At 41.5% G+C, this 13,357-nt stretch overlaps 1 protein-coding gene across 1 annotated transcript in view; it reads left to right on the top strand.

The window, feature by feature from the left end:
* The window catches only part of GUF1 (GTP binding elongation factor GUF1), a 29,393-nt gene that overhangs the window by 14,995 nt on the left and 1,041 nt on the right, over positions 1-13,357 (top strand). Inside the window, exons 10-16 of the mRNA XM_054990439.1 lie at positions 1,098-1,237; positions 4,126-4,249; positions 4,452-4,584; positions 7,490-7,633; positions 8,914-9,047; positions 9,994-10,095; positions 11,298-11,417. Coding sequence (XP_054846414.1) covers positions 1,098-1,237; positions 4,126-4,249; positions 4,452-4,584; positions 7,490-7,633; positions 8,914-9,047; positions 9,994-10,095; positions 11,298-11,417 — 897 coding nt within the window. The remainder of the gene's footprint in view (positions 1-1,097; positions 1,238-4,125; positions 4,250-4,451; positions 4,585-7,489; positions 7,634-8,913; positions 9,048-9,993; positions 10,096-11,297; positions 11,418-13,357) is intronic.

Genomic DNA, 13,357 nt, shown 5'->3' with positions numbered 1-13,357 from the left:
CATTCTTGAACAGATAAATCAGAATCACAGTTATAGAGAAAAAACTAGTATACATAAATGATATAAATTAAAAAGCATACATGACATCCTTTCTCCTTGGTTTGCATTTAGAAATAAAATGCATTTAAAAATAACAACAACAACAACATTCGATTTATATACTTCCCTTCAGGATGAAGGGCACTCAGTGTAAACCACTCAGAGCGGTTTACAAACTATGCCATTATTATCCCCACACCAAAGCACCCTGTGAGGTGGGTGGGGCTGAGAGAGCTCTAGAGAGCCGTGACTAGCCCAAGGTCACCCAGCTGGCTTCAAGCGGAGGAGTGGGGAATCAAACCCAGTTCTCCAGATTAGAGTCCCACGTTCTTAACCACTACACTAAACTGGCTCTCAAAAAAAAATTCTTATCAAGACTTTTCTCAGTCCAGTCCAAATTTGAGACATTTGGAAGTTTTAGGATGTGGCTATCTTACATAGATACAGTTATGTGAGCCTCATATGACTTTATTAAACCATGTAATTTGTTTGCTCTAAAGGCATGATGTTGGACACCTCTGAGACTCTGGGCATAAAGTCATAATTCATAAGTTATTCTCAAGGCTGAAAACTGTAAGTTAGCTAGAACAGTGGGAAAATGCATGTTTGCAGATTTACACCAAAATACGAAAGGCAGTCTCTCAGGCCTACTGTGTCAAAACATCCAAAACACTGGTTTAAAGTTAAAACCCACAACTTTAGACACTATCTTTATTTTGACATGAAGGGCAAACGAAGTAGAAGTAAGCCCAGCAGGTAGAACTGACTAACTGCACCTGAGTATTGCTTCTGTGCTTGGCAGGGTGTTTGTGCTTTGTGTCCCTACCTGTTATCAGAAATATTTCCACCTGTAATATTATGCTTTCCTTTGACTTGTTCCGCAAAAGAGTGTAGCAGTCTTATTTAAAAAAAAAGTCAAACTATGAACAAACGGGCCAAGGCCCTGGGAATTGTAGATGTGGCGGGAAAAATTTGTGAGGTTCCTAATTAAGAGGTGAGACACTTGATCTTCCTTGTATTATATATATATATTTCCACATGATGCCAATTTCATTTAGATACGCGGGCCATGTGGGCTATCTGATTGCTGGAATGAAAGATATCACGGAAGCCCAAATAGGAGATACTCTCTATTTACATAACCAGCCAGTGGAGCCATTGCCTGGGTTCCAATCAGCGAAGCCCATGGTCTTTGCAGGTGAGGTGCTCATACTCCTTCCAAGGATGGGGAGCAGCTGAATAGGGAGGGAGGGCTCAAGCTCAGGCTGGGGTGGTTAGGTGGATCAGGAGGGCAAGCTTGGTGTTAACCTGCTTCAGGAAATCAGGTGTTAAATAGGGGTGTGCATCAAAAGTATCCCAGCAAATCTGGGTTTCAGGGATCTCAAAGAATCAGGGGTTCCTGAAATCCAGGAAAGATTCTCTGATCTGTTTAAGACAGATCAGAGAATCCCAGATTTATTTGGCCGTTATTCCCTATGGGGGAAACTCTCTGGGGGCTATACCGGGGGTGGGGTGGGGTGGGGCTAGGAGAGTTATTTTTCAAGAAAATTCCACCATATTTGCAGGAAACCTACTCTTGACCGTCCTCTAAAGACCTCCCAAGTTTTAGGAAGATTAGACCCTGGGGACCCTGAAGAAGGTGACCCCAGCCCCTCTCCATTGTTTCCTATGAGGGAAACGTTTCCAAGCAGGCTCTCGGGCAGAAACACTCAGAGGCAAGGCTGCCAGTGGCCAAAGACACACTCCCAAACGCAAGAGGAAGCCCAACAGAACCAAGCTGAATCAAGGGAAATGGTTGCCCCCCCCCTTCCCGGAACCAAAATGATTCAAGGAGGCCAGCATCAGACCAGAGAAACTTGTCAAAACAGAGAACTCCATCCAAACTAAGCTGATGCAAGGGACACGGTTGCCAATTAGCCCCACCAAGCCAGACAGAAGGCAGGCAGGCGAGGAGGGCTCCTGCGTGGATCGGGCACTCGCTCCCCTCTTCTCCTTTCCCTCTTGGAAAAAAAGGAGAAGCCCAAGAAGGAGCCCGCTAGAGGCTGAATCCATATTTCCTGGATTTGCCTTTGATCAGATCCCAGATTCTTTGACTTGTTTTGGGAAAGCTGGATTTAGCCATATTAGCAAAAATCTGGCTTTTTACCTGGATCCTGGATTGCACCCCCTAGTATGGACTCCTCTCCCTTGCATCTTCTGATTCAGAATATTATTTTGCCCAAGCAGCTGTTCTCATGATGGAGCATCCATGTGGTACCCCAGGACCACAGTTTGGGGGCAGGGGAGAGGGAGGAAGTCAGTAGGGTGGACGGAAGCGTGCGGTGGGACAGTCCCTCTTTGGCAGCCTCAGTGTGATGTTGGATCTTTGGATCTGACCATATGAGATGGCATGAATCGGTCCAAATTAGCTTGCAGGCAAAACAAATGACTTAACTAGGGCACAAAACGATCTTTAAATTGCTTATCTGCTGTATTTTGCTGGGTTGGAACTGTGGGAGTACGGGTTCTAATTGTGTACATTGTTTTTTGTTAAAGACTGGTGCAGTTTGAGAGCATTTGCAGTTGGGGGCTTTATAAGTTGTTGTTTTTCAAAAGGAAGACAGTCAGTTGACCTGTTACTGCATGTACCACATGGAAAGAGCGTATTCTTGTTTTCTAAACTTTATATTTTGTGATCATAGCAGGTTTCTGTAATTTTCCCCCTTTGTCTATGAAAATATTTGCATAACGGGAAATTTTTAAAATTCTGTTTAAATAATATTTTAAAGATTTCCCCCCATTTATAGTCATTTAGATAAGGTAGCAAAGTTAATTTTCAGAAATCGTATCCTCCCCTGTATGATCTGTGAAACATTCTAGCCAATAAACTTTTTCAGAAGAAATAAGGTTAAGACTTCTATATGCAAATTGAGTTCACAGTTTAAAATCTGCCATATTTTTCATGGGCTAAATAAAAGAACAGTTCAGTAGTACCTTAAACACTGACAAAATGTATTCCAACGTAAGCTTTCATGAGTCAGAGTTCACTTTATTAGATGCATAAGGAGGTTGATGCTTTTATATTCAAAACAGAAAAGCATGTCAGGATGTGGGGAGATGTTACAACAAACAGAGGCCAGTTTAAACAAGAACCAATCCAAAGAGTAATCAGTTCTCTTGGAGTGAGGGGGGGGGGCACCTCAACTGTTGTTAGACAGGCAAAATAAGATTAATGTAAAGTATAGTGCAAGATAAACAGATACAATAGGAAGGTATAGAGGGATATGCAAAATATTAGCATCTATAGCACCCTTATTGTTGCTCTTTAGGAGGCAGTTGAAGACAGTGTTACTTAGAACTGCTTTTAATTAACTTAATATTCTTTAGTTACTGGCAGTCTTAAACTGTTTAAATTCTGGAGTTTTTTAGTGGATGATGATGATGATGATAGTTGCCTTGAGTTCCTGCATGGTAGAAAGGAAGCTAATAAATGTTTTAAATAAATATATAAATAAATAAATGTGGTAAGGAATCTCAGGTCCTTCTTATGATTGGGGTAGTGAGTGGTGGTGAATAGTCTTGAAACCCACAACAACCATAGTCTTGAACTTGTTAGTTAATTCTAGTTCAGTCATTTTACATTGGATTCTTCCTGGGTCAGAGAACAAAGAGATCCAGTAGGACTTGGTGGTTGGAGTTTCGGACTCGGATCTGGGAAACCCTGATTCAGCCTGTTACTCTACCATGGAAGTTTGTTGCATGCCTTGGGCTAGTCCTATACTCTCAGCCTAACCTACCTCACAGGATTGCTGTAAAGATTAAAAAGAGGAGAGGAGAGTGATGTAAACTGATTTGACATCCCCTCTGGGCAGAAAGGTGAGGTATAAATGAGGTAAATGAATTTTTTAAAGATCATCAGCAGAATGGCCTGGAAGCGGAAGCCACCCCACTGACTTCTCTGAGTATTGTGATTTTTAGTGTCAGACTTGAGGGCTGCAATGAAGAAAAAAGGCACCGGGTTGCGAAACGGGTCTTGAAGTGGCTCTAAAGAGTTCAGGGAAGTTGATCTGCTGCCTGTATCTGCCTTAATTCTTTGTTTGTTGGCAGGAATGTACCCAGTAGACCAGTCGGAGTACAGCAACCTGAAAAGCGCTATAGACAAACTGACGCTCAATGATTCCAGTGTTGCTGTTCACCGCGACAGCAGCCTCGCGTTGGGCGCCGGGTGGAGGTGAGCCTCGTTGCATTCCGCCTGCCGCTTTGGACATGGTCGTCTTCAGTGCAGTGTAGCCGGGGGGATCTCCTGGTTTCATTTGGCTAAGAAGTTTAATGTGCATTGTTGGCATCTTCTGATAAATCACTCTTTTAACGTTATGTAGTTTAAATGCAGATTGATATCTCAAAATTATACAGTGGAAGTGTTCTGTTTACAGGTTGGGTTTCCTTGGCCTTTTACATATGGAAGTTTTTAATCAGCGTTTGGAACAAGAATACAACGCATCTGTCATCTTGACAGCACCCACAGTTCCCTATAAGGCAGTTCTGTCGTCAGCAAAATTGATAAAGGTAATGTAATCTCCAGACACACGAAGGCATGGTAATCGGATATTGTCGCTCAAGTTTATGCAGGAAGTATGCTCAGTTTAAAAGGTGTCACCACACAACACCGCGGCCTACTTCATGCATCTCCCTGGGCTAGTTGTGAAATGCACAAGCTGCTCCTCTTTCCCCCAACCCAACTGTGGTTCTTTCTTTCCCTGGTTTGCATTTACTGTGACAAACCGTGTAGCCACACGTAGCACCTGCAGAGATTGAAACCACAGTTAGGAGCTTGTTTCAATTGAGCATAAGAGTTTAACTCTCGCTTGCGGAAACCGTGATTACTCTGACTCAGACATAATGTTGAACCCTTGTTAACATTAACATGGAAATTATGGAAATTGAGCCACACCTATAAGCTTTGAGCCAACCTATAAACCTCTCCGATAACCAAGATCAACGACTATGTTTTGACTTTTCTTTGAAACCTAATACACTTAAACCAGTATATAAAGTTTGGTTATTGACCTCTTATATTTCTGCTATATCAATTGGTATATCCAAATTATTCAAAGAACTGCTAGATTTGGTCAGCAGTCACAATGTGCAGAGTGTAGCAGGCCTTGTCCCCACGATGCCCAGCCCAGCAATGCTAACTCAGTTCTCCCATTTGCTTACATAAACCAGAGTAGAAGGTGGCATATAAAACATTGTGGTAACAGCCAGTGAGATTAAAAATGCCACTCTTATTTTTTGTGACGTTTTTGCCTTGCGGCTTTGGAGCTGTCATGAATCCTACATCAAATGGTCCAAGTGGGACTATAGACTGAATAAATTTTCATATTTTGTAGCTCTTAACTATTTTACAGCTGTTCTCAACACACATAGCTCTCCCCCGTACCCTTCCTCTCAAACTGGCAGCGGGCAGTGAGGAATAAATTAAATGTCTCCTGTGAGCCCAGCAGAGCCGTGTACGGTGGGAGGCTGCCTCTTTGCATCTCTGCATGATCTGCTGCTCTGGCTTTGTATCCTCCTTGTCTGCCTCCGTTGTGGGAGTGGGTAACTGCATTAGGTGTGATAGGCACAGTTATTTGTATTTATTTATTTGGGCATTTTCAGGTGTGTTCTCCCCTCTCCTTTCAGGAAATCGGCATACAAAGTAAGAAAAAATTATCAAATTACAAAATGATATCATCAGAGAACCAAAACACAAACAAATCTGGGCGGGTCCAGGTCATCTATCTGAATACCATAGGTCCCAGGCTACAAGCCACAAGCTAAGAGTCTTATGGGCCCCAATCCCTTTGGCTTTTGCCCTTTGGTTTGTGCCTCCAGCCCCTCCTAGGTTAAGTACCTGCAGGAAGAGGGGGGGGGAAATCCGCTTAGGTGTACCTCAGCTACTACTACCTTGCAGCCTGCAAGCCAGCAGGGTCTTCCTCCCCTCTGCTGTTTATAATCACAGGCCTCCTGGGAAGAAGAAACTAGAAATGGGGGCCCCTGCTTCCCCACCCTCCCTGGAGCCTGTTTGGTTATTGCTTGCCCCTGAAACAGTAGCACCCTCACTCACCCAGTAGCTGCCACTACCTGTCACTTTGAGATCTTAGGCTAACAGGCCCCCTGCCTCTCTCTGTCGCATGCACACACACCCCACCCCCCTTCCATACACACTCAGTTAGATACACAGCATGGCCCAATTGAGAGCTGGTGTTCCCGTGACACAGGCCTTTTACAGCCTGGCAATCTGAGGATGACACAGGCTCTCTTAAATGAGAAGTTCCAACTATATTTGAGAAAATAGAGTGAGAAAGGAAGGTGGTTGCAGTTACTTGCAGGGGAGAATTAAAGAAAGCAGAAGGCTTTCATATATGTAAAGGAGATCAACATGGAAAGTGAAACGCAACCTGAATAAACTGCTTCCCAAGCTTAATGGCTTACAGCTGACACATTCTGAGCCGTGTTGACTTGATATGGGCTTATCGAGCAAGAGACCGCTACCCTTCCTTGCTCCTGGGAAAAGCAACAGAAACTACCAGTTCAGGTTTTCATCAGTCTTATCACAGTCACACCCCCTTGCAGGGGTAGTTGTTATTTTCTTACTCTGATTGGTGCTAAGCCTATCACTTGTTTCCTTCGAAGGGGAAACCCTGTCCTTTGCTCTGGGTCTGTCCTGTTCTCACTCTTATTAGAGGCTCCCCAAAGGGATTGTCTGATATTGGAGCTTAATTAACATAGGGAATTAACAGGGACCAGGGTAAGACTCATGACTAGACTGAATTTAGTATTATGTAACTCTGTTTAGGATTGAACAGATTAAAAACATATATACAGGGCTTTTTTTCAGCTGGAATGCAGTGGAACAGAGTTCCGGCACCTCTTGAGAATGGTCACATGGCTGGTGGTCCCGCCCCCCCGATCTCCAGGCAGAGGGGAGTTGAGATTGCCCTCCGCGCCACTCGGCGGCACGGAGGGCAATCTAAACTCCCCTCTGTCTGGAGATTGGGGTGGGGCCACCAGCCATGTGAACATTTTCTCCGAGGGCAACCCACTGAGTTCCACCACCTCTTTTCCCAGAAAAAGAGCCCTGCATATATAATAATACATACTAGTCATTCCCAGTGCAGATAGCAGAATGACTTGTTCTCCAATGACCCATTCTTAGATGTCATGTATCTGGGCTCGTTTCCTTTCAGAAATGTAAGCAGTGAGCTCATCTGCTCTTGTCAGATCTTTCGAAAAGGAAGAGTAAATTGTGCCTCCAGTTTTAATTCAGAAAAAGGAGTGCTCCATGGCTGTCGGAAGGTAGAGAAACATTGCTTTATAATCTGTTCAGTTTCAGAATTGTGACCGAGCTTTTATGCATTCACGTTTGATGGGAAAGGTGCTCAGCAGCCTGAGCAGAACAGCGCAAAATGGCTTCTCTCCCTTTTTGTAGGCACATAGGGAAGAGGAGATAACCATCATAAATCCTGCAGAATTTCCTGATAAGTCAGTTGTGGTGGAATATTTGGAGCCTACTGTGATGGGAACCATCATAACACCTGACGAACATATGGGCAAAATAATCACTCTGTGTCAGGTGGGTTTATAAGTTACAATGGCTCAATTGCTTTGGGATAGAAAACAAATTGAGTCCGTGTTCATTTTAATGAATCAAACCCAGTGGTTTTCAAGCTGTTGCGGAACACTTCAAGAAATGGAGGAAGCTCTGTCCACCTCTCCGATTTTTGCCAGGGACTTGGAGCCATATTTTAGTTGGCGTGCTTGTGGCACTGGCAAAGCATGCTGGGCCTCGTTATTATCGGTGTGGAATGAGCGTGTACGCACTGTCATGCACCTAACACTCCTCAGCTGCTGTGCTGTGTGGTTCAGGAAAGAACATTGCAGAGTCTCTTTCTGAAAGATTTCCAGCTTGTCTGTGTACTTTTGGAACTGTTCTTTTGAACTGACCAAATTAATTCACACACATTCGTTAGTCACTAGAGCTTCTTATGTTTTGGAAAGGGTGATTCTGTTGAAACAAACTAAAATGTCCTTGGATGGATTCACACATTGTTGGCTGTTGTATCATAATTACTCACTTCCTGGATTTCCTTGTCCACACAGGAAAACTCAGGATATCAATTATTATGATTTTGCAGTATCTTAACAATATGAGGATCCACTTTGGATTGAACTTGCTTATTAATGCAGAGTGCAAAACAAACCATTCTCTGACATTGTCTGTATGGGCTTGTTTCCTTTTGGAAATATTGAGGATCCATTCCTTGTTGCCTTATTTGCTTAATCCTTTACTGCTCTTCACTTGTAACAGGAATAGAACAAGGAGCAATATTATTATTTGAACAACAGCAGCTTGGGTTTAAAGATGCCATTCCATTCACAGACATGCATTTTTTGGATCAGTGATGCTGATGCATACCACCAATAGATACTGTACTTTACAGAGTAATGTAGAGAAAGAGAAAGGCCCTTGCCTCAAGCAACTTACAATCCACATTACAATTTCTATATTCCAATACTACTTGGTCTCCCAAAGTCATCAGTTACTCAGGAAGCAAAGATCTGGGTGGCCAAGTGAAATGGTGTTCTGTGATTTCCTTGAAAATATTGATACAAAAAGAAAGTTATGAATAGTGGTGACGAAGCAAGAATCACCAAAGGATGTTCAAATGAAACAAATATTTCCTAAATAAAGGAAAGCTGGTGTGCAGTGGTGTAGGTATAAATTATTTTCCAGATCATTACTGTGAGGTAAACTGTAACTGTAAAAATGATACACATCGTGTTAGAATTCAACATTTGGTGCTACTAAGCAAAATTTCAGTTGTATCTCAGATGGCTGCTTTCACCTGTTAGACTCGAAGGGCTGTTCAGAAAGACCTGGCATACATTGATGATCACAGAGTCATGATGAAGTATCTCTTTCCGCTAAATGAAATTGTAGTGGATTTTTACGATGCTTTGAAATCCCTCTCCTCTGGATATGCCAGGTAACGCTGTTTTCATAAGGCAGAGAAGTTCAGGGTGGGTGGGACGTTTGAAACTACTGCTGAAGATGATGTGCCAAATTACTGGAGACTTTCAAGGTTTTTGACAAGAACTGGTTTCCCTTAGGTTGGGGCGGGGGAGGGGGGTGTTGCCCCTCTTACGTGGAGTAGAGTGAGCATGCCTAATGGGGGGTGCTCACCTTTTGTTTTTTCAGATCTGCTTATGTGCCTGAGAGCAAGCAGATGGAAATCCTAAATTTCCTTTCTGTGTATTTTTTGTATTTATTTTAAGTCCTCCAGTGGAACTGATGGAATATTTTAAAGGGCTTGGTGGGGGCATAGAAGTGGAAATCTTGCTTACATTGTAAGAGTGATGGAGCAGCGAGTGAAATTGTGCCTTAATTTTTATTTGAAGAGTTTCTGTGTTGCCTTCCTGTATAAAACTTTCAGGATAGTTAACAATAAAAGTGTTAAGCAACTGTTGATCAAGATTATAAAGCTTCCACCTTAAAACATGCCAGCATTACCAACAATAAAAACTTTAAACGACTTGCTGCCTGAAGATGAAGTTGGGCCCAGCAAATATCCCCAGGAAGGGAATTCTGCACCTTGGCGGGGGGCGGGGGGGGGCAGGAAGCACCAAAACAAAGCCCTCTCTGTTAGTCACTGATCTCAGTTTTGAAGGCACGGGCATCCAGGAAAAGGCCCCAGAGGATGTTGTCAGGGAATGGGAGCAGGTGGTTCTTCAGATATCTGGGTCCAAAGCCAGAATTTCCCATAATATGCGTGAATCACTATTTTGAAAGGGGGAACATTTCATGACAGGACAAACATTTGATCTAAAAAATTATTCAACAGTTATAATAAAAATGCTGTATTTACAATGATAAGAGAATAAACTATTTGAAGTAGTGAACATCTTGGGTTTTCTCCCCCCAATGACCTTCAGTTTTGACTATGAAGATGCAGGATACCAGACTGCAGATCTTGTCAAGGTGGACATTTTCTTAAATGGAAGTGCTGTGGAAGAACTGACAACTATTGTACACAAGTAAGTAAACTCAATAAACACTCCTGCTTTCAGAGAAAGGTGGGTATCCATTAGAAATTTTCCACACCTGCTACTTGTAGTTTGGGATTAAAAAGTCAAACAGTATATTCAAAGGAACATCTCAAATTAATTTTCTCTCCTTATGCACCATAGTTCAAAATTCTTATACTCTTATGCAAGACCACCATATATACTCCAAGGACGTGTTTGCTGCAAGATACTCCAAAATACTTGGGCCTGCAGCAGATGTGACTCCATAGTTAATTAGAGTGGCTAGATTGTCCTTAGCCTAACACTGGAGGTTGCAAACAATACCTTCTCGCGAACAACAGTTAAAATTTTGTGTATGTGGACTATGAATAAAATCTTGGTTTATAAGAAATTTTGGTTAAAAATCCCAAGGTCTATTTTGGAATATAGGGGATACATGTTCTCTATTAGTTAATTATTGGAATGGCTATAAGAATTATGATAATGTTCAACAAGAGTTATTGAACCTTGTTTAGTGATGGTTATGGTTTATGATATTAATTAATGTAATTGCTTTTGTAAGAAGCTGGTGGCTGTGTTTTTTTGATGGCATCTTTCTATTTAATAAATTAATTTTTAAAATAGTTAAAAACCAATTAAAATTGGAACATCAGAACTGTAACAGAAAGCTTATCCAAGTTTACCTTTCAAGTGTAATTTTCTGCTTTTATTTATTTACGTTATTTTTAGTCTGCCTTTCTTACTGAGACTCAAGGCAGATTACATATGCCTGGGACATCCAAAAAACAATGTGATAGAGTTGGAATTGCAGAAGAATTTGAAAAACAAGCAAAAATTTGATACAGAACTAAAGGATACTGCACCAGTATAAGCAATTTAACATGACATGTTGAATGATGCAGAATTACTTAGTAGGAACATACAGCAACAGTTCGCAGTAGTATAGTCTACAGTCCCTGTCCCTTTTCTAAAGTATTTTTATGAACCATTTTCCATTTGATGATACTTGACCATTTTGTAATTGCATTTTCAGTTTTGTTGTTACACACATTCCCAATTCTTTCTATTAGTGATTTTATTCCATTATGCCACTTTAACTAAACTCAGTATCTACACAATTTTGTTTGCCACTAAACACATTCTAAAACTGCTTGTAATGGGTTACGGTTGTTATCTAAAATTACAAGGATTTGTTTTGTTTTCTGTTCCAGGGACAAAGTATACAAAGAGGGTAAAGCTATGTGTGAACGCTTAAAAGATGTTATTCCCAGACAGCTGTTTGAAATTGCAATTCAAGCAGCAGTTGGAAACAAAGTAATTGCAAGAGAAACGTGAGTTTAGTATTGCTGCTTTGTTTTGTTTGAAAGGCAAATTTTGTTTGAAAAGTATTTGCTGACAAACCAATTTTTCCCTGTATAATTTTTAAAAATATTTTCTAATCCTTCCTTAATATTCTGACTGAAATCCCATTTTTTCAGAGAATATAACGAAACAAAAACAAATTATGCATGTAAAGTAGTACCTTTGTTAACATTACATGTATTTTTTATGGGTGCTCCCCTTACCCCATGGCCAACAGGGAAAACACAGGTTTCCACAGTAAAACATTTCAGTATAACACTAAATATAATTGATTCAGTTTACCAAAATAGCACCCAAGTCAGGATGGTAAAAATAAAATAAAATAACCTTCCTTCTCTCCTGGTCAAAATAAAAATGCCTATAAAGGCATATAAATGCCCTGGCCTGTTTCCTAATAACCAGTTATGTTCTGCAAGATTCCAGAACATTCCAGCGACCAAGTGCTACTACTAAAAAGATCCTGAACATAGCATATGCCAACCTTACTCTGGCTAGAGGACAGCACCAGCGGATGATTTTAATTTTCTAGAAGTATTGTGTGGGAGAAGGTGCCATAGCTGAGATACCCCCTTGTTCAGGACCTTAAAATTAAATACCTTGAATTTAGCCCCAAAGCTACCTGTAGCGGGTTAAAGCTTCCTTAACAGTGACATGAATGTGATTTTGCTGCCTGTTAGCAAATGTTCCTAAAGAATTCTCTGAATAATTGAAGCTTCCAAATTACCTTAAGATAATTTCCTAGAGATTGCTGCAGCATGAGGTGCAAGTTGACAAAATAGTTTCACATTCTGAGGTAAAAGCATTCGCCTCTTGAAAGATGGTAAATCTGCGATTCTCTGTGGAATCTCTTTTCATAGAGGAGGAAGTGTGTAGTGCGGATAGGATATGGAATTCTCTTGGTCAAGCTTTCCTCGCTGGTGTGTGAAAAAGTAATTGTGGAGTTTGCTGACTCCCAGTGGCTGTCAAAAATAACTGCAGTTAAAACAAAACATAAATGCAGCCTGTTAAGCAGTTCTAGCCTTCATTTGAAACTGTTAACTGCTGAATGATAAAGGACTTTGGAGATCATTGGTTGTTTGTGGTTGTGATGGCCTTCCTGGGGGCTAGATGCCACCCCACATAGGATTTTGCCCTTCAATACAGTACAGTTTCCTGCCTGCCCCACAGCGCCAGGGGTCCCCGCAGGAAATGGAAAAAGAGAAAACTGGTTCATGGGGAGTAAGGCCTGGGCCTGAGTATAACCTACCCAAGCTTGGATTGATAACTGAGGTAAAATTGAGATGGTTTCTTTTTAACAGTGAACAAGAACAAAGTTTATTTTAAAAAATGTTACTGAGGTAAGTATTAACATTTAACTAGGCGTTGTGAGATCTTAGTACATGCCTCAGGAAAACATTCTCTCAGGCAGATTTAGAAGATATATCACCATAGCACTGTGCGGCAACTAAGTTACACACCAGGCCCAGCAAAAACTCACTGGCCCATGAACAACTCCGTCCCCCTCAAGAAGATCTGATACGTGCTGAGATCTTTAATCTCCTGTCCTTTAGACTAACCCTCAAAAGATAACTCCTCTCATTCTGCAAAACGGAACCTCTCCCTGCCCGATCACTTTCCCCTGTACAGTTCCTATTGACTAGTTCATCATGTTGCTGTGACTGGCTCCGTTGTCTGTGGGGTACACTTCTATGGCTTTACTTGTCACAGTGGTTTTTACTCAGTATTTTATTTGCCTGGCCTGTCACTTACAGAGAGACTACATGAGTTATGGACAAAGGTGAAGAATCATTGAGAAGTGACATAAAGGGGCGAAGAGCAGGGCTAGAATTGTGGGCATGCTAAGCAGTGTACAGGAAGTGGAGTTTCTTTTTTTAAGAATATCTTGCTCATCTTGATAACTGTAGCCCAG

This window comes from Eublepharis macularius, chromosome 10, assembly GCF_028583425.1.
Source record: "Eublepharis macularius isolate TG4126 chromosome 10, MPM_Emac_v1.0, whole genome shotgun sequence".
NCBI lineage: Eukaryota > Metazoa > Chordata > Lepidosauria > Squamata > Eublepharidae > Eublepharis > Eublepharis macularius.
Note: the sequence above shows the minus strand (reverse complement) of the source record. Positions and strands in the feature narration are given on the sequence as shown.